The 16055-nt window shown below is 41.3% G+C and overlaps 2 protein-coding genes across 2 annotated transcripts in view; one reads left to right on the forward strand and one right to left on the reverse strand.

The window, feature by feature from the left end:
* Positions 1-2191, reverse strand: part of LOC141818580 (subtilisin-like protease 1) — a 2351-nt gene extending 160 nt beyond the window's left edge. Inside the window, exon 1 of the mRNA XM_074706050.1 lies at positions 8-2191. Within this exon, the coding sequence (XP_074562151.1) occupies positions 8-2191 (2184 nt within the window). The remainder of the gene's footprint in view (positions 1-7) is intronic.
* Positions 2192-5964: 3773 nt separating this feature from the next.
* On the forward strand, positions 5965-8151 carry LOC141822294 (subtilisin-like protease 1). Its single transcript, XM_074709735.1, has one exon. It carries the CDS (start codon positions 5965-5967, stop codon positions 8149-8151), a length of 2187 nt encoding a protein of 728 aa, XP_074565836.1.
* Positions 8152-16055: the final 7904 nt, after the last annotated feature.

Below are 16055 nucleotides of genomic sequence, written 5' to 3' on the forward strand. Positions count from 1 at the left end.
CGGAGACGACCAAGGGGCTAGTCACCACATGCTTACCATCATCGGAGGTCCAAGTCAACTTTCCCTCCACGAATTGATAGCCGCCGGGAGGTCCGCCGCCGGGAGGTCTGCCGGCGGCCCATTTCGCGCTCACGCTGAACGACTTCTGCTCGTTCAGCTCGGTGAACGACAACGTCTCGGGGGCGACAGTAGCCGACACGGCGGTCTTCGATATGGTCACCGACACCTTGTAGCTCGATCTCGCCGGCCCGACGTTCGTGACCGTCCGCCTCACCTTGGCCGCCGCCCGGCCTTTGGGAGCCAGCAGGATCGACGGGTAGTTTAGCTCCGCTTCCGTCAACTTCTTGAACTTGGAGCAGTCCACGAATCCGCGCGCTATTTTTCTGGCGCCTTCGTCGCCGAATTTGCCGCAGATGTAGGAGATGTAGTCGTCGGCGGTGATGTCGTAAATAAGGCCGGGATCGGAAGCTTTGGCAGGGTTGACCTGTCCTGCGCCCTTGCAGAAATAGAACGCCGGCTGGAGCAACTCGTCGTGGACGTCGGCGTCTGCCGTGGTGACGATCGCCGACCTGATAGCTGCCGGCGACCACGTAGGGTGCGCGGCCTTTAAGAGCGCGGCGACGCCGCTGAGGTGAGGCGTGGCCATGGACGTGCCAGAGATGATAGTGTACTGCGGGCCGTCTTCGGAAGGAATCCAGGCCGCGAAGATGTTAAGGCCCGGACCGGAGATGTCTGGCTTGAGGATTCCCGGCGTCGCCTGCGACGGCCCCCGGGAGGAGAAGTAAGCCACGGCGGGGGCGGGGATTGGGGATTCGCCGAGAACCGTCCCGTCGAAGATGATCGACGCGGAGGGGTCGGAAGATGAGTTCAAATACGATTTGAGGTCGGAGCCGTATTGGTTGGCGATCACTGCTGCGGGGAAGTCCATCTTCCTGATCAGGACGGTGGCGCCGGCGTCCTTGGAGGAAATGAAGATCAACGCGCTGGCGCCGAGGGACTTGACGTACGCTGCCACATCTGCGGGACGGCTGTCGCCGGCCTCGCAGACCCAGACGCTGCCCCTGTGGCTATCATCGGGAGGATCCCTGTCGCAGGTCGGCGAATCGGGGTTGTAGTACAGGGGAAGAGAGCTTGTAGTGAAGTTGCGCGGCTGGTCCAGAGACTCTCCGGGGATCACCTTCCCGTTGGGAAGCTTCACGGAGGCCCTGAAGCTTCGGTCGACGCTGCTGGCCGCCACGGTGAGGATCCAGGGCGCCTCGTTGGAGAGGGAGAAGTAGTGAGGTCCAGAGTTGCCGCCGGAGCAGCTGACGAAGATGCCCTTCCTGGCCGCCGCGAACGAACCGATGGCGATGGCATCTCGGTCGAGAGGTACGGAAGCGGCGCCGAGCGAGATAGAGAGGATGTCGACGCCGTCCTTGACAGCTGCGTCAAACCCGGCGAGGATGTCGTCGGAACTGCAGCTGCCGTCGCCGGAGCAGACCTGGTAGATGGCGAGGTGAGCCCGAGGGGCCATCCCTGCGGCCGTGCCTTTGGCCAAGCCGTAGTAGCTCACGTTGCGGACGAAGTTACCTGCGGCGGTGGCGGAAGTGTGGGTCCCATGGCCTCCCTCGTCGACGGGAGGACTCCCGCCCCCACCGGCGAGCATCGACCTGGCGCCGATGAGCTTGTTGTTGCAACCGGTCTCGAGCTCGCACGAGCCCTTCCACTTCGAGGGCGGAGGCGGGACCCCCTCGTCGTCGTAGGAAGGGTGGCCGGGCGTCACGCCGGTGTCGAGGACTCCGACGATGACTCCGCTCCCGAGCTTCGAGTCTTCCCACAGCCCCTTCTTCCCGACCTTGAGCCCGAGGAAATCCGGCGTGTGGGTGGTCATCACGCGCAGCACGCGGTCGGGGAGCGCGCGCACGAACCCCTTCTTCTTCCCCACCGCCTGCAGCTCTTCCTCCGTCAGAATGGCGGCGAACCCGCTGAAGACGTCGCTGTAGGAGTGCAGCAGCCGCCGATCGGCGCCAGACTCCTCGGCGGCCGGCGGCAGGAAAGACTCGTGCCACCTCTTCAGGCTCGATTCCGTCAGCGGCTCAATCGGCTCCTCCACTTGAATTATGTAACGGCTCGCAGAAGAAGAAGGAGAGGCGACGGAGGGATTCGAGAAGAAGGCGAGGAGAAGAAAGAGCAGCCATGGCGCAAGATCCATGTCGGGAATCTAAATTGCTATATCTTCCGACAAAGATCCTCCGTACTATATATTGAGAGCCGTACTCTAAAAATATATTATTAAAATATAATAATTCTTCCCTTTAAAATATTTATATATAACATAATTAACGGAAATTTTAAATTTCTTGCCGGTTAAATAGTAAATATCGGTGTATTTGTAGAAAACAGAAAATATATTTGTTATGATATATTATTTTTTATTTTTTAAAAAATAAAATTACAAAATGTGTTTGCTTTATTAATATAAAAAATTATAAATAAAATAAATTTTTTAATAAAAATACCATCGAAGAAGAAAAAATCATACAAGAAGAAAATCAATCATATTAGAAAAGAGTTAAACCTAATCTTCTAATACAACATTACATAACTTCAAATATACTCTGCCAAATCTAATTAAAATTAAATTAATTAATTCAATAAATTATATTTTAAATATTTATAAATTTAAAAAATAATTTATTTTAAATTTTTAAAAAATAAAATTAATGAATTATTTTATTAAAATAATTATTTTAATAAATTATTTTATTATTATATATAAAAATTTATTTTAAATTTTAAAAGATAAAATTAATTATATTTTTAATTTAATAAATTATTTTATTAAAATCATTATTTTTAATAAATTATTTTATTAAAATAAAATAATTAAATTATATTTATTAATTTAATAAATTATTTTATTAAAATAATCATGCGATGAGGAGATGTGCGGTACTGTAGTCGTTTTTTCTCATTTTTTATTTTTTAATCGCAGTTTTTATTCTCTATAGAAAATGACTTCTCGTTTTCTAGAAAATAAGATTGGAAAACATAAAACAAATAGTAACTTCTAAGAAATAAAAAAATAAAAATAAAAAATGACCAAACCAAACGTTCTGTAACATTAAAAAAAAATTGCAAGCAGATTTTCTAATAAAAGAAAAACCACGCTACATCACTTGACTTAATAAATTTGTTTATTTAAATACGGAAAAATATGTTGTAAATGCTTTTTTAAGGATGATTGTGTTTTTATAGGGGATAAGGAATAAATTCACATTAAAAGTGATAATTAAATAAAATGAATTGAAGGATGGTTTAAGATCAGCGTGTTTGTAATAAATTAAAGACTTAATTTTTATTATTTAGAAAGTAGTAATTTTTATTGAGTCTATAAAAAAATACATAAAAAAGGACATCCTTAATTATCATAAAAAAAGATACTTTATTTTTAAAAAAAAATAAAAGAGCACTCCCTGTAAGGTATTCGAGCTTGGGAGCATATGGTCACACTTAAGCAAGATATAGCTAAGATTGACACTCTCTGACTACGTGTTAATCTTGGATAAGAAGCTATTTAGCAAGGAGCATTCATGGAAAGTATTCAAATTCTACTGTAGCATAATTGACGTTGTGTATGGGAAACTTTAGACTACGACGTCAATGATGGTGTGCACATGCCATAACACATGACAATGAGGAACTCCATCCCCACATTTACCCCGAAAGATAAGAGAAGTACCTATTGGATTGCAATCAATTGGTGCAACTAATCCGAGCAACAATTGAAGAGGCACTCCAATGCTTAAGCAACTCAACAAATCATCATGCTGTTGCAAAGGGTCAGGGGCCACTAATAAGGATGGAAAATGATGCAAGATGTAATCCTTCGAATAGTCCCTCACTCTCAATGCCTTGACTACTCTCAGAAAGATATGGCGAGGATAGGTTTTCTAAAGGAAGCCTACTCCATTTATGGAAGATATTCTGGCAGAGGAGTTGTCCGCACATTTTCGTTCTCTACAAGTTGGCGAATATAATGACTTTGTAGGATCAAAATATGCAATAGATGAGGGTGAATATCGTTCTTTGAAAATTATTCTTTTTTCACAAAAATAAACACAGAGACGTAACGAAAAAATAAATTCGAAAGACAAAGTCGATTATTTGGTTTATAGTATAACGACTGTTACTCTAAAGCCTACGATCCCGTGGATCACCATACTATTAAGTTCAATTGAGATCTATTATCGCCTGAGTATATTTGCTCTCAACTCTCAGCTCACCATACAATGGTTTTTGCCATTAGGTCATCTCTTGTTAAGTTTCTTGTCCCTCGGATGTATTGAAAATGCTTGACTCACTCTTCGAATCATCCTTCATACTTCACTTACATAATTTGCTCTAATCATATTCTATCAATCTTCTCATCACTTAGATGCACCAAACCCTTAACTCTCTCCCGGCCGTGCCATCCTTAAGTAGTCTACTTCTTAGCCATCTCCCATCAAACTTCTCGCTCCTTGGATGCATCGAGTCTTCAGCTTTCTGCCCATCCCATCCTTCTCCGCTCGTAGTCCACTTCTTAGACACAACTGAACTCTAATGCTCCTCATCCTACAATCTTTCGGATGTCTTATATCATTCTTCTCCAATCTCAATGGACCTTGAGTCATCAAGTAACTATGACATTATTCTTCAGGCAAGTTGTCTCCATGTGTGTATCCACCAACTACCTACATACAACACACCTATCAAATTATAAAGACAGAGCATAACGTAAACTTTTTTCCTAAATCTAAGGTCATACTTGACCACTTGGGGTCGATTGCACAAATATCAAAGAAAGTTAAGGACGCCCAATCTTGTGGAGGCAAATTGAGCTAGAGGAGGATTGGAGTGTGATATGGTAAGGAACATCAACACCACATGGTATAGTCAAGTTGTGCTGGAAGTCAAAGTCAAGATGAACTTGGATAAAGTCAAGTTGAGTTTGAGTCCAATCAAATCGACTTCGGGTCAAATCACCCCTAATAGAAAGTCTCAAGTCAATTCCTTTCGAATCGCATTCAAATGTGATCTATCCAATTCTAATTTGACTTGATAGCTGTTGAAGCGTTCGTCACAAATAGACGCGGTTGTTGAAGCACCCACTCCCAAGAGAGATGTCCCCGGTGAAGAAATGAAGAGGTGTGCCCTTTTAAGAAATAAGACTATCCTTTTACTTTCTATTTAAAGATAATCAATTATAGCACTCAAACAATCAATTCCTTTTATTTATAACTTTCTATTTAATTACTCATTTTTCTCCACCTTTTCAAAGTTTGACTTAAGCGTTGGAATAGTCGAACTGAGTTCCACCTCGACTATCCTCCTTCCGAATCACATTCAAATATGTTGTCTCATATGCCTATTAGACGACCGACCCAATTAGTATTCAACCGATCGAAAGTATTTAATCGTGATTATTTTGCTAAGTCATTCCCTCTCTTGATCTCGGACCGGATTAGAGTGCATCAACAGTGAAAAGTAAATGGGAGAAGAAGATATAAAACCAAACTAGATGCAGTGCATCAACATTTTTTTTCATATTTAAATAAAAAAACAATTGTTCACTCGACTTTATGGTCTGGTAAGTATTTATTAAGTGATGTGGTGTGGTTTTACTTTAATTAGAAAATCTGCCTGGATTTTTTTACAAGTTTAAGTTTCTCAAAATGTTATGGAAGTTAAAGTTTCTCCAAATGCAGCAAGAGGGTTTGAGAATGAATGCACCAAAATGGGAATGTAATTACTATTCAACCAGGCAGGAAATTTAATTTTTCCATGAATTATTATATAAATATATTATATATTTATTAGATTCTAAAACGGAGGAATTATTATATTTTAATGATATATATTTTCCATATTTAGTAGCGTACGGAACTCTTTATATAGTACGGAGGATCTTTGTCGGAAGATATAGCAATTTAGATTCCCGACATGGATATTGCGCCATGGCTGCTCTTTCTTCTCCTCGCCTTCTTCTCGAATCCCTCCGTCGCCTCTCCTTCTTCTTCTTCTGCGAGCCGTTACATAATTCAAGTGGAGGAGCCGATTGAGCCGCTGACGGAATCGAGCCTGAGGAGGTGGCACGAGTCTTTCCTGCCGCCGGCCGCCGAGGAGTCTGGCGCCGATCGGCGGCTGCTGCACTCCTACAGCGAAGTCTTCAGCGGGTTCGCCGCCATTCTGACGGAGGAAGAGCTGCAGGCGGTGGGGAAGAAGAAGGGGTTCGTGCGCGCGCTCCCCGACCGCGTGCTGCGCGTGATGACCACCCACACGCCGGATTTCCTCGGGCTCCAGGTCGGGAAGAAGGGGCTGTGGGACGACTCGAAGCTCGGGAGCGGAGTCATCGTCGGAGTCCTCGACACCGGCGTGACGCCCGGCCACCCTTCCTACGACGACGAGGGGGTCCCGCCTCCTCCCTCGAAGTGGAAGGGCAGGTGCGAGTTCGAGACCGGTTGCAACAACAAACTCATCGGCGCCAGGTCGATGCTCGGCGGTGGGGGTGGGAGTCCTCCCGTGGACGACGGCGGCCATGGGACCCACACTTCCGCCACCGCCGCAGGTAACTTCGTCCGCAACGCCAGCTACTTCGGTTTGGCCGAAGGCACGGCCGCCGGGATGGCCCCTCGGGCTCACCTGGCCATCTACCAGGTCTGCCTCGGCGACGGGAGCTGCAGTTCCTCCGACATCCTCTTCGGGATGGAAGCAGCTGTCAAGGACGGCGTCGACATCCTCTCTATCTCGCTCGGCGGCGCTTCCATACCTCTCGACCGAGATGCCATCGCCATCGGTTCGTTCGGGGCGACCAGGAAGGGCATCTTCGTCAGCTGCGCCGGCGGCAACTCTGGACCTGACTACTTCACCCTCTCCAACGAGGCGCCGTGGATCCTCACCGTGGCGGCCAGCAGCGTCGACCGAAGCTTCAGGGCCTCCGTGAAGCTTCCCAACGGGAAGGTGATCCCCGGAGAGTCTCTGGACCAGCCAGGCAACTTCACTACAAGCTCTCTTCCCCTGTACTACAACCCCGATTCGCCGTCCTGCGACAGGGATCCTCCCGATGATAGCCACAGGGGCAGCGTCTGGGTCTGCGAGGCCGGCGACAGCCGTCCCGCAGATGTGGCGGCGCACGTCAAGTCCCTCGGCGCCAGCGCGTTGATCTTCATTTCCTCCAAGGACGCCGGCGCCACCGTCCTGATCAGGAAGATGGACTTCCCCGCAGCAGTGATCGCCACCCAATACGGCTCCGACCTCAAATCGTATTTGAACTCATCTTCCGACCCCTCCGCCTCGATCATCTTCGACGGGACGGTTCTCGGCGAATCCCCAATCCCCGCCCCCGCCGTGGCTTACTTCTCCTCCCGGGGGCCGTCGCAGGCGACGCCGGGAATCCTCAAGCCAGACATCTCCGGTCCGGGGCTTAACATCTTCGCGGCCTGGATTCCTTCCGAAGACGGCCCGCAGTACACCATCATCTCTGGCACGTCCATGGCCACGCCTCACCTCAGCGGTGTCGCCGCGCTCTTAAAGGCCGCGCACCCAACTTGGTCGCCGGCAGCTATCAAGTCAGCGATCGTCACCACTGCAGACGCCGACGTATCCAACGAGTGGCTCGAGCCGGCGTTCTATTTCGCCAAGGGCGCAGGACACGTCAACCCTAACAAAGCTTCCGATCCCGGCCTTATCTACGACATCACCGTCGACGACTACCTCCTCTACATATGCGGCAAATACGGCGAAGAACGCGCCAGAAATATAGCGCGCAAAATGGTCGTGATCTGCTCGAAGAGCGCGACGGAAGCGGAGCTAAACTACCCGTCGATTCTACTGTCCCCCAAAGGCGGAGAGGCGGCCAAGGTGAACCGGACGGTCACGAACGTCGGACCGGCGAGATCGAGCTACAAGGTGTCGGTGACCATGTCGGAGACTATGGCGTCGGCTACTGTCACGCCCGAGACGTTGACGTTCACCGAGCTGAACGAGCAGAAGTCGTTCAGCGTGAGCGCGGTATGGGCCGCCGGCGGACCTCCCGCCGGCAATCAATTCGTGGAGGGGAAGTTGACTTGGACGTCCGATGATGGTAAGCATGTGGTGACCAGCCCCTTGGTCGTCTCCGCCATTGAGTGATACAGCGCTGGCTCGAGCTTGTCTTCTTCCTTGCAAATATTATTCCTGGTTTTTAATAATGATTGAATGAATAACGCTGTGTTTGGATACGCGAATGTTCATTGATAGGAGGAAGGAAAAGCCCCGATGAATAATTGAGTTGGTTATGACGTATCATACTTATAGAAGAGGGCAAGGGTTCGAATCCTGGCGAAGTCAGTCAATATCATTCTGTGTCGTGACCAACTGCTGATTTCACCTCACAGATGATCGTAGGACCGACCGTGTGGGGCTGCTAAGATGACGGATTCCAACTTTTGCATAAGATAAGAGGAAGGAAAGAGAATGGAAGGGAGGAGAAGGATGGAGAATTAAAATATTTATATATTTTTTATTTTATTTAAGAAGAAAGAAAGGTTCATTAATCTAATATATATTATATAAAATTATAAAAATATTTTCTACTTTTAAAATTAGATAATGATTTTAATTTTTATAATATTAATATTTGTTTTTTTATAAATATAAATTAATTATTTTTTAAATAAATAATTAATTCTTTTATAGAAAAGTTCTATCATTAATTACTCTATTAGATGAACTAATAGATTATATTCATAAATTTAATTTGTATATTTTAAGTGAATTCGACGCATCATTTTGAGAATGTATTACTCTACTGATTTTTTTATTTTATAAGTTTTTCATAAAACTTCACAAATGTTATATTGTTGCAATATGTGATAGTGATTTGAAGTGATGGATTTATTCACAACTGGAGAATGATTAGTCTACAGATTTATTGAATAAAGAAAAAAATTATAGTTACCTAACAATAAATAGAGATTTCGATGAAGAAAGAAGCGAAAAGATCGTGCTCAACGAGATTTGAAAATTTTAGATTAAATAAATTAAATAAGTTATTTGAGAATTAATATTTTCAAATAGGGATAAAATTGGAACAAATAATATTTAGAGTTGTCTTCCCTTTTCTTAATTATACTTCAAATTGAAATGTAAGAAAATCTCCCTTTTCATAAGGAAGGTTAAAACTTACCATGCTCTCCTCTTCCCTCACTCCTTTTCAAATAAGGTTAAAAGTTTCTTTCCCCTTATTCACCGTTCCTTCCCCTTCCCTCATCTCCTCCCAAACAAAGCGTAAGTGTTAGATAAAAAGGAATCAATCATTTGCAATATTTCATTCATCCACAAGTAACATATTTATAGACTAATTATATAATTCAAACAAACTCAACTAATATCAAATACATCTAACATAAATTATTTTTCTTTTAGCTCAACCTATTAGCTACATCATATCATTTATCAACACTTCCTTAATTTGTATATTTTAAGGGAATTCGACGCATCATTTTGAGAATGTATTACTCTACTGATTTTTTTATTTTATAAGTTTTTCAATAAAACTTCACAAATGTTATATTGTTGCAATATGTGATAGTGATTTAAAGTGATGGATTTATTCACAACTGGAGAATGATTAGTCTACAGATTTATTGAATAAAGAAAAAAATTATAATTACCTAACAATAAATAGAGATTTCGGTGAAGAAAGGAGCGAAAAGATCGTGCTCAACAAGAAATTTGAAAATTTTAGATTAAATAAATTAAATAAGTTATTTGAGAATTAATATTTTCAAATAGGGATAAAATTGGAACAAACAATATTTAGATTTGTCTTCCCTTTTCTTAATTATACTTCAAATTGAAATGTAAGAAAATCTCCCTTTTCATAAGGAAGGTTAAGACTTACCATGCTCTCCTCTTCCCTCACTCCTTTTCAAATAAGGTTAAAAGTTTCTTTCCCCTTATTCACCGTTCCTTCTCCTTCCCTCATCTCCTCCCAAACAAATCGTAAGTGTTAGATAAAAAGGAATCAATCATTTGCAATATTTCATTCATCCACAAGTAACATATTTATAGACTAATTATATAATTCAAACAAACTCAACTAATATCAAATACATCTAACATAAATTATTTTTCTTTTAGCTCAACCTATTAGCTACATCATATCATTTATCAACACTTCCTTTGATTCAAAATTGCAAACACCAAGATGCAATATGAAATAAATAAATTTATCCCTTAAAAGTAACTTTGTCAAAATATTCATCACTTCATGTGCGTTGTAGTACTTCAATTCAATTTTTTTTATTTGCAACTAAGTTTCGAATGAAGTATATGTGAATATCAATATGCTTAGTCTTTCCCTGAATAGTTGAATTTTTTATTATTGCAATCATTATCTTGTTATCATAAAAAATATTAATTGCACATTCTTGTTGTTGGTAAAAATCTGTTAGTACTCTTCTAACTCAAATTGCTTGACATGCTACTATATATTCTGCTTCTGAAGAGGATAGTGTTGTAATAGTTTACTTCTTTGAATTCTATAAAATTGCTCCTGACTCAATATTGAAAACACTAGCTGAGGTACTTTTTCGATTATCCACTGAACTTGCCCAATCACTATCAGTGAACACACAAAGATTAAATTTTAAAACTTCAAAATACCAAATCATATAATCCACGGTTCCAACAACATAGTGCAAAATTATTTTAGTTGTTCCAAGAAGATGCTTTGTGAGAATTTGCATAGACTTGGAAATTACTAATAGAGAAAGCAATATATGGTCTAGTATGATTTAAATAAATTAAACCTCTAACCAAGCTTTTGAATTTTTTTGCATTAGTCTTCTCTAAACTATCTTCCAATTGCAACTTCTCATTTATATTATAGACATAGTAACTGGATTGTAATTGAGTAAGCTAAATATTTTAAGAAGATTTGTTATATATTTTCTTTATGAGATAAAAATTTCATAACTCATTGGATCACTTCAAAACCAACAAAATAATATAACAATCTCATATCTGAGATCTAAATTTTTTTCATCATATTAGACTTAAAATCAAGCAGAAGAGCATCAGAGAAACTCATATATATTATATATGTCATCAACATAAAAATAGATAATAAGATAATCATTTCTGGCTTATTTCTTTACATAAAGAGTGAATTCATTCTCACTTCTTGTGAAACTATTTTATCCAAAGTAGCCATCAATCTTGATATACTATGCCCATGGGCTTGTTTTAACCCATAAAATGTTTTTCTCAACTTGTACGCTTTCACCTCTTTGCCTTCAATTAGAAATCTCTAGATTGAGCTACATAGATTTCTTTTTGCAAGTCTCCATTTAGAAATACAGATTTGACATCAATAAGGCAATCAATAACATGTATGAGGATGACATTTTGTTGGCAATCAATAATAAAAGTTTGCTATGTGAAATCAAATCATTATTTGATAATTTTAAAATGAAAGACTTAGTGAAACATCTTTTGTTTTAGACATACATATATGTCATGATCGTTTAAGGAGTATTCTTGGACTTTTACAAAAGTTTTATATTGAAAAGGTGTCCATACGGTATGACATGCAAAACTGTGCACTTGGTGATACACTTATGTTTAAATCGAGTTTGAGTGTCTTAGAAGTGGTCCTCTTCATCGATGACCAAAGGATGATCTTGAAGCAAATGATGCCTAAGTGATTATTGAGCTAAACATGTCTTAGAAAGAGGACCACTTAATTAAAGGATGTGCAATGGCGTTGTGCAGTGTGATGGTCATTCACGATTGATAGAGCCCAGTGGGAATTGAAGATGTTCTAAAGGGAAGGAAACAATGTGATAGAGGCAAGATCTCCAACATGGTGATGGGGATTTCTACAGAATAGCTGAATGCGGAAGTAAATTGAGCTAGAGGCGGATCAGAGTGTATCATCAACGAAAAGTAAATTTTGAGAACAAGTTGATTGGAGAAGAAGATATAGAACCAAACTAGGTTTATGTTCTAATACTATTTTATTGAACATAACAAGCAAACAAAAACATGATCTTTACCCATAAGATATGAATTTTTTAGGGCAAAAACAAAAAAGGCATTCATTTTTCAAAAAAAAAAAAAATCAAAAGGGCATCTATCATGTTTTGTTGGATCGGGTTGGACCGGCTAGAGGGGGGTGAATAGACGGTTAAACAAAGTCGCAGAATAGACACTCTTTTAAAAAAAAACTTGGTTGCAACTCGGTCGTTGCTTCCAAGGCAATTGACGCTCAATAACAAACTCCTTTAGGCGGAGAAGCCTTTACAATTGTAGCACAGAGACTTTAGAGAAAGAATACAAAAGTAATTGATATCTTACTCTAAAACTCTAAGTCTATTTATAGGCTAAGAAAACAAATCCTAACCGTAGATCGTTGATAAGTTTTCTTTTAGCCGTTGATCTTCAGATGCGATCCTAATCGTTGATCGAAGATAACTTTAGCAATTCTCAAACGTTGATTTGAATAAAAGGATAAAATTTATTTGGCTTTAAACAGTCAAGGCTTATCTTCCAACGAGCTTTAAGCATCTTCCAAGCTTCCAACTTTATCCAATCAAACCATGCCACTTGTTTTCATGCCCAAGCTTTACCAATTGCATGCCTTGCCAACGTTCATGCAATCCAAAAGTTGCCATGCAAGTTTAAGCTTAATAAGCCATGCATGCCATTAAGCCATGCAACCAATGCCATGCTAACTTCCAACTTGGTCAAGCTCTGATCCAAGTCAAATGTTGACTTGGTCAAAGTCAACTTAGTTGACTTTTTGTAGGTAGATCGTTTGGGTGATTTCTGGCCAACCAGAGTTAGGCTCACCCGAACCCGACTCCGGCCTTTCGCCCCTCGAGCGTGCTTCCTCCCGGCTTCTCGTCCCTCGGACGCCGCGCACGTCCTTCTCGCTCCACCGGCGTACTCTTCCGTAGCTTCCGCGTCCCTCGGATTGCACCGAGCCCGTCGGCTCACTTCCCCGCGCATCCCTTCTCGTCCGCTACGTCTTACGCTCGACTTCCTCCGTACCTAAGTTCCTGCACACTTAGCAAAGGGATTAGAACACCACAGGACCTAACTTAACTCGGTTGATCACATCAAAACTAACCGGGGCACCAACAATCTCCCCCTTTTTGATGTGCATCAACCCAGGTTCAGTTAGGGTTAAACAAAAAAATAAGGAAAATAAATAAAACAAAATAAACAGGTTAAGCAAAAAAATGTTTCATGTTAAAACTATAACCTCCCCCTGAACCTCAGCCTACTCTCCCCCTTTGATCACAGCAAAAACGGGGTATATAAAATTAGGGAAGGAAAAAAATATTTGTGTAAATGCAATAGAAAGTCAAAAATAAATTTTAAGTGAGCATTGCTAAGGATTTCAAAAATTCGTATATAAATTATACTGAGTTCTAATGATTGTATTTGAATCCTGAAAAATCGGATCTATTAAAATAATATTTTTATTTATTTTTAAAATTTAAATTTTAATTTTGAATTAAAAATTATGAAAATTTGAAACAATATTTAAAAAATTTTGTAAAATACTCAGTGGATGAACAACATAATTCTGCATCGAGTAAAACTAGAAATACAATTTTTTTTTTCACTAAAAAATTAATCAAACTGAATTTTCTAAGATAACAAGAAAATAATGTTAATTAAGTAAAAAAGAAAAAAATATTAATCAGTGCATTCATATGTAATAACAAAAAAGATCAATTTAAAACAGATTTAGGAACCCAAAATAAATTCCTATCTACTGGATTGATTAAAAATCTTGGAGGAATATAGTTTTTTGGCACTTTTCTAAGTTGCCCCCTGTGATTTTTAATATAACAGTTTAAATTATCAGGATAACTATTTTTCTTTTGACGTAAGTATGAAATATCAAGTTCTAATTTTTTAACTAAGTTTTTCAAGTTATCATTCTCATTCTTCAAAACATTAGAGTTATCAGACGAAGATGCAAGCGCTAGTTCATTTTTTAATTGTAAATTTTCTTTTTCTAATTTACAGTTAGACTTAAGCATTGCTTTTATTCCAGCGTATAATTGATCGTGAGGGAGAAAACATACCTCACTTACCGGGTCGCTTTCGAAAAGAGAGGCTCCCCCTTCGTCGTTACTTTCTTCTGATGTTGCTCCCCCTTCATCAGTGCTCTCTTCTTGATGACTTGCCATCAGAGCAAGTCCGGCGTACTCTTGAGTTTCTGATTCGTCAGACGAGGTCTCGTCCCAGGTGGCTTTCAATGCCTTCTTCCTTTTTGGCTGAATCTTGGATTTGGGACACTGATCTTTTAGATGCCCCTCCTCGTTGCAGTTATAACATCGGACAGTACGTTTCTTCGGAGATCGCCTTGTCTTCTGCATCCTTGAAAATTTGTTAGCTTTAAAAAAACTTTTAAAATTTCTTACCATTTGTGTTGTCTCTTCGTCGTCCGTCGAGGATTCTGATCCCTTTTCCGTTCTCCTTGTGTTTAGGGCAATATTGCCTATTTTTCTAGATCCTGCACACCGAGACTCATGTAATTCAAAAATAGAAAACATTTCATCTAGCGTACTTACCTCTAAATCCTTGGAAATATAATAGGCGTCGACGATTGTACTCCACTCCTGGGTTCTCGGGAAGGCGTTGAGGGCATATCGAATGGAATCGCGATTACTTACCGATTCGCCGAGTTGGGTGAGTCCGGAGATTAGCTCCTTAATTTTTGCGTGAAGTTCTGCCACCGTTTCTCCTTCCATCATTCGTAGATTTGTTAGTTGATTTCGTAGAAGGTCCTTCCTTGTTGACTTGGCTTCTGAGGTACCCTCATGAAGTTCTAAGAACTTCTCCCATAGTTCTTTCGCGGAGTGGTAGGTGCCGATCCGATTTACTTCTTGAGTAGGTAAGACTGTTAGTAGATGGAATTCAGCCTTACCATTGGCGACGGACTCAGATTGCTCCTTCTTATTCCATAGGCATTCTTCTTTTTCATCCCCATTCGTATCTTTTGGAACTGCAAAACCGTATTTAATAGATAATAAAATATCAAAATCGGTACGAAAAAATACTTCCATTTTCTTTTTCCAAACGGTGAAATCCCCTTCGAATTTGGGTGGATGGATATGCGCGCCGGCCATCGTCCTGTTGCTTTATCGGGCGGTTAGTCCTTCAAAAGCGAACCTGGCTCTGATACCACTTGTTGGATCGGGTTGGACCGGCTAGAGGGGGGTGAATAGACGGTTTAAGCAAAGTCGCAGAATAGACACTCCTTTTAAAAAAAAACTTGGTTGCAACTCGGTCGTTGCTTCCAAGGCAATTGACGCTCAAACAAACTCCTTTAGGCGGAGAAGCCTTTACAATTGTAGCACAGAGAGACTTAGAGAAAGAATGACAAAAGTAATTGATGATCTAACTCTAAAACTCTAAGTCTATTTATAGGCTAAGAAAACAAATCCTAACCGTAGATCGTTGATAAGTTTTCTTTTAGCCGTTGATCTTTGATGCGATCCTAATCGTTGATCGGAGATGAACTTTGATCGTTCAAACAGCAATTTGATAAAAGGATAAAATTAAAGCCTTTTTCTTGGTCGTTAAGTTTTATCTTTAATAATCTTCCATCATCCAAGCTTTAATTAAGCAAAGTTAACGTGGCTTCAATAAAAGCTTTCCAATTAATTTAGCCACGTTTCATGCACGCTTCCAACGTTAAAGGCCATGCACACATCAACTTTTGCCAACTTCCGTTCATGCAACGTTGGATTAAGTTCATCTCCAATGTTAAGCCATGCTCTAATTAAGCCATGCAACCTTCCAACTTGGTCGTGTAAAGTCTGATCCAAGTCAAATGTTGACTTGGTCAAAGTCAACTTAGTTGACTTTTTGTAGTAGAGATCGTTTGGGTGATTTCTGGCCAACCAGAGTTAGGCTCACCCGAACCCGACTCCGGCCTTTCGCCCCTCGAGCGTGCTTCCTCCCGGCTTCTCGTCCCTCGGACGCCGCGCACGTCCTTCTCGCTCCACCGGCGTACTCTTCCGTAG

Source organism: Curcuma longa, chromosome 2 (assembly GCF_044706935.1).
Source record: "Curcuma longa cultivar G26 ecotype Majalengka, Jawa Barat chromosome 2, ITB_CL_G26_1.1, whole genome shotgun sequence".
NCBI lineage: Eukaryota > Viridiplantae > Streptophyta > Magnoliopsida > Zingiberales > Zingiberaceae > Curcuma > Curcuma longa.

Excerpts from the sequence above, each read along its gene's own strand:
- LOC141822294 (XM_074709735.1), top strand. The coding sequence starts at position 5,965 with ATGGATATTGCGCCATGGCTGCTCTTTCTTCTCCTCGCCTTCTTCTCG.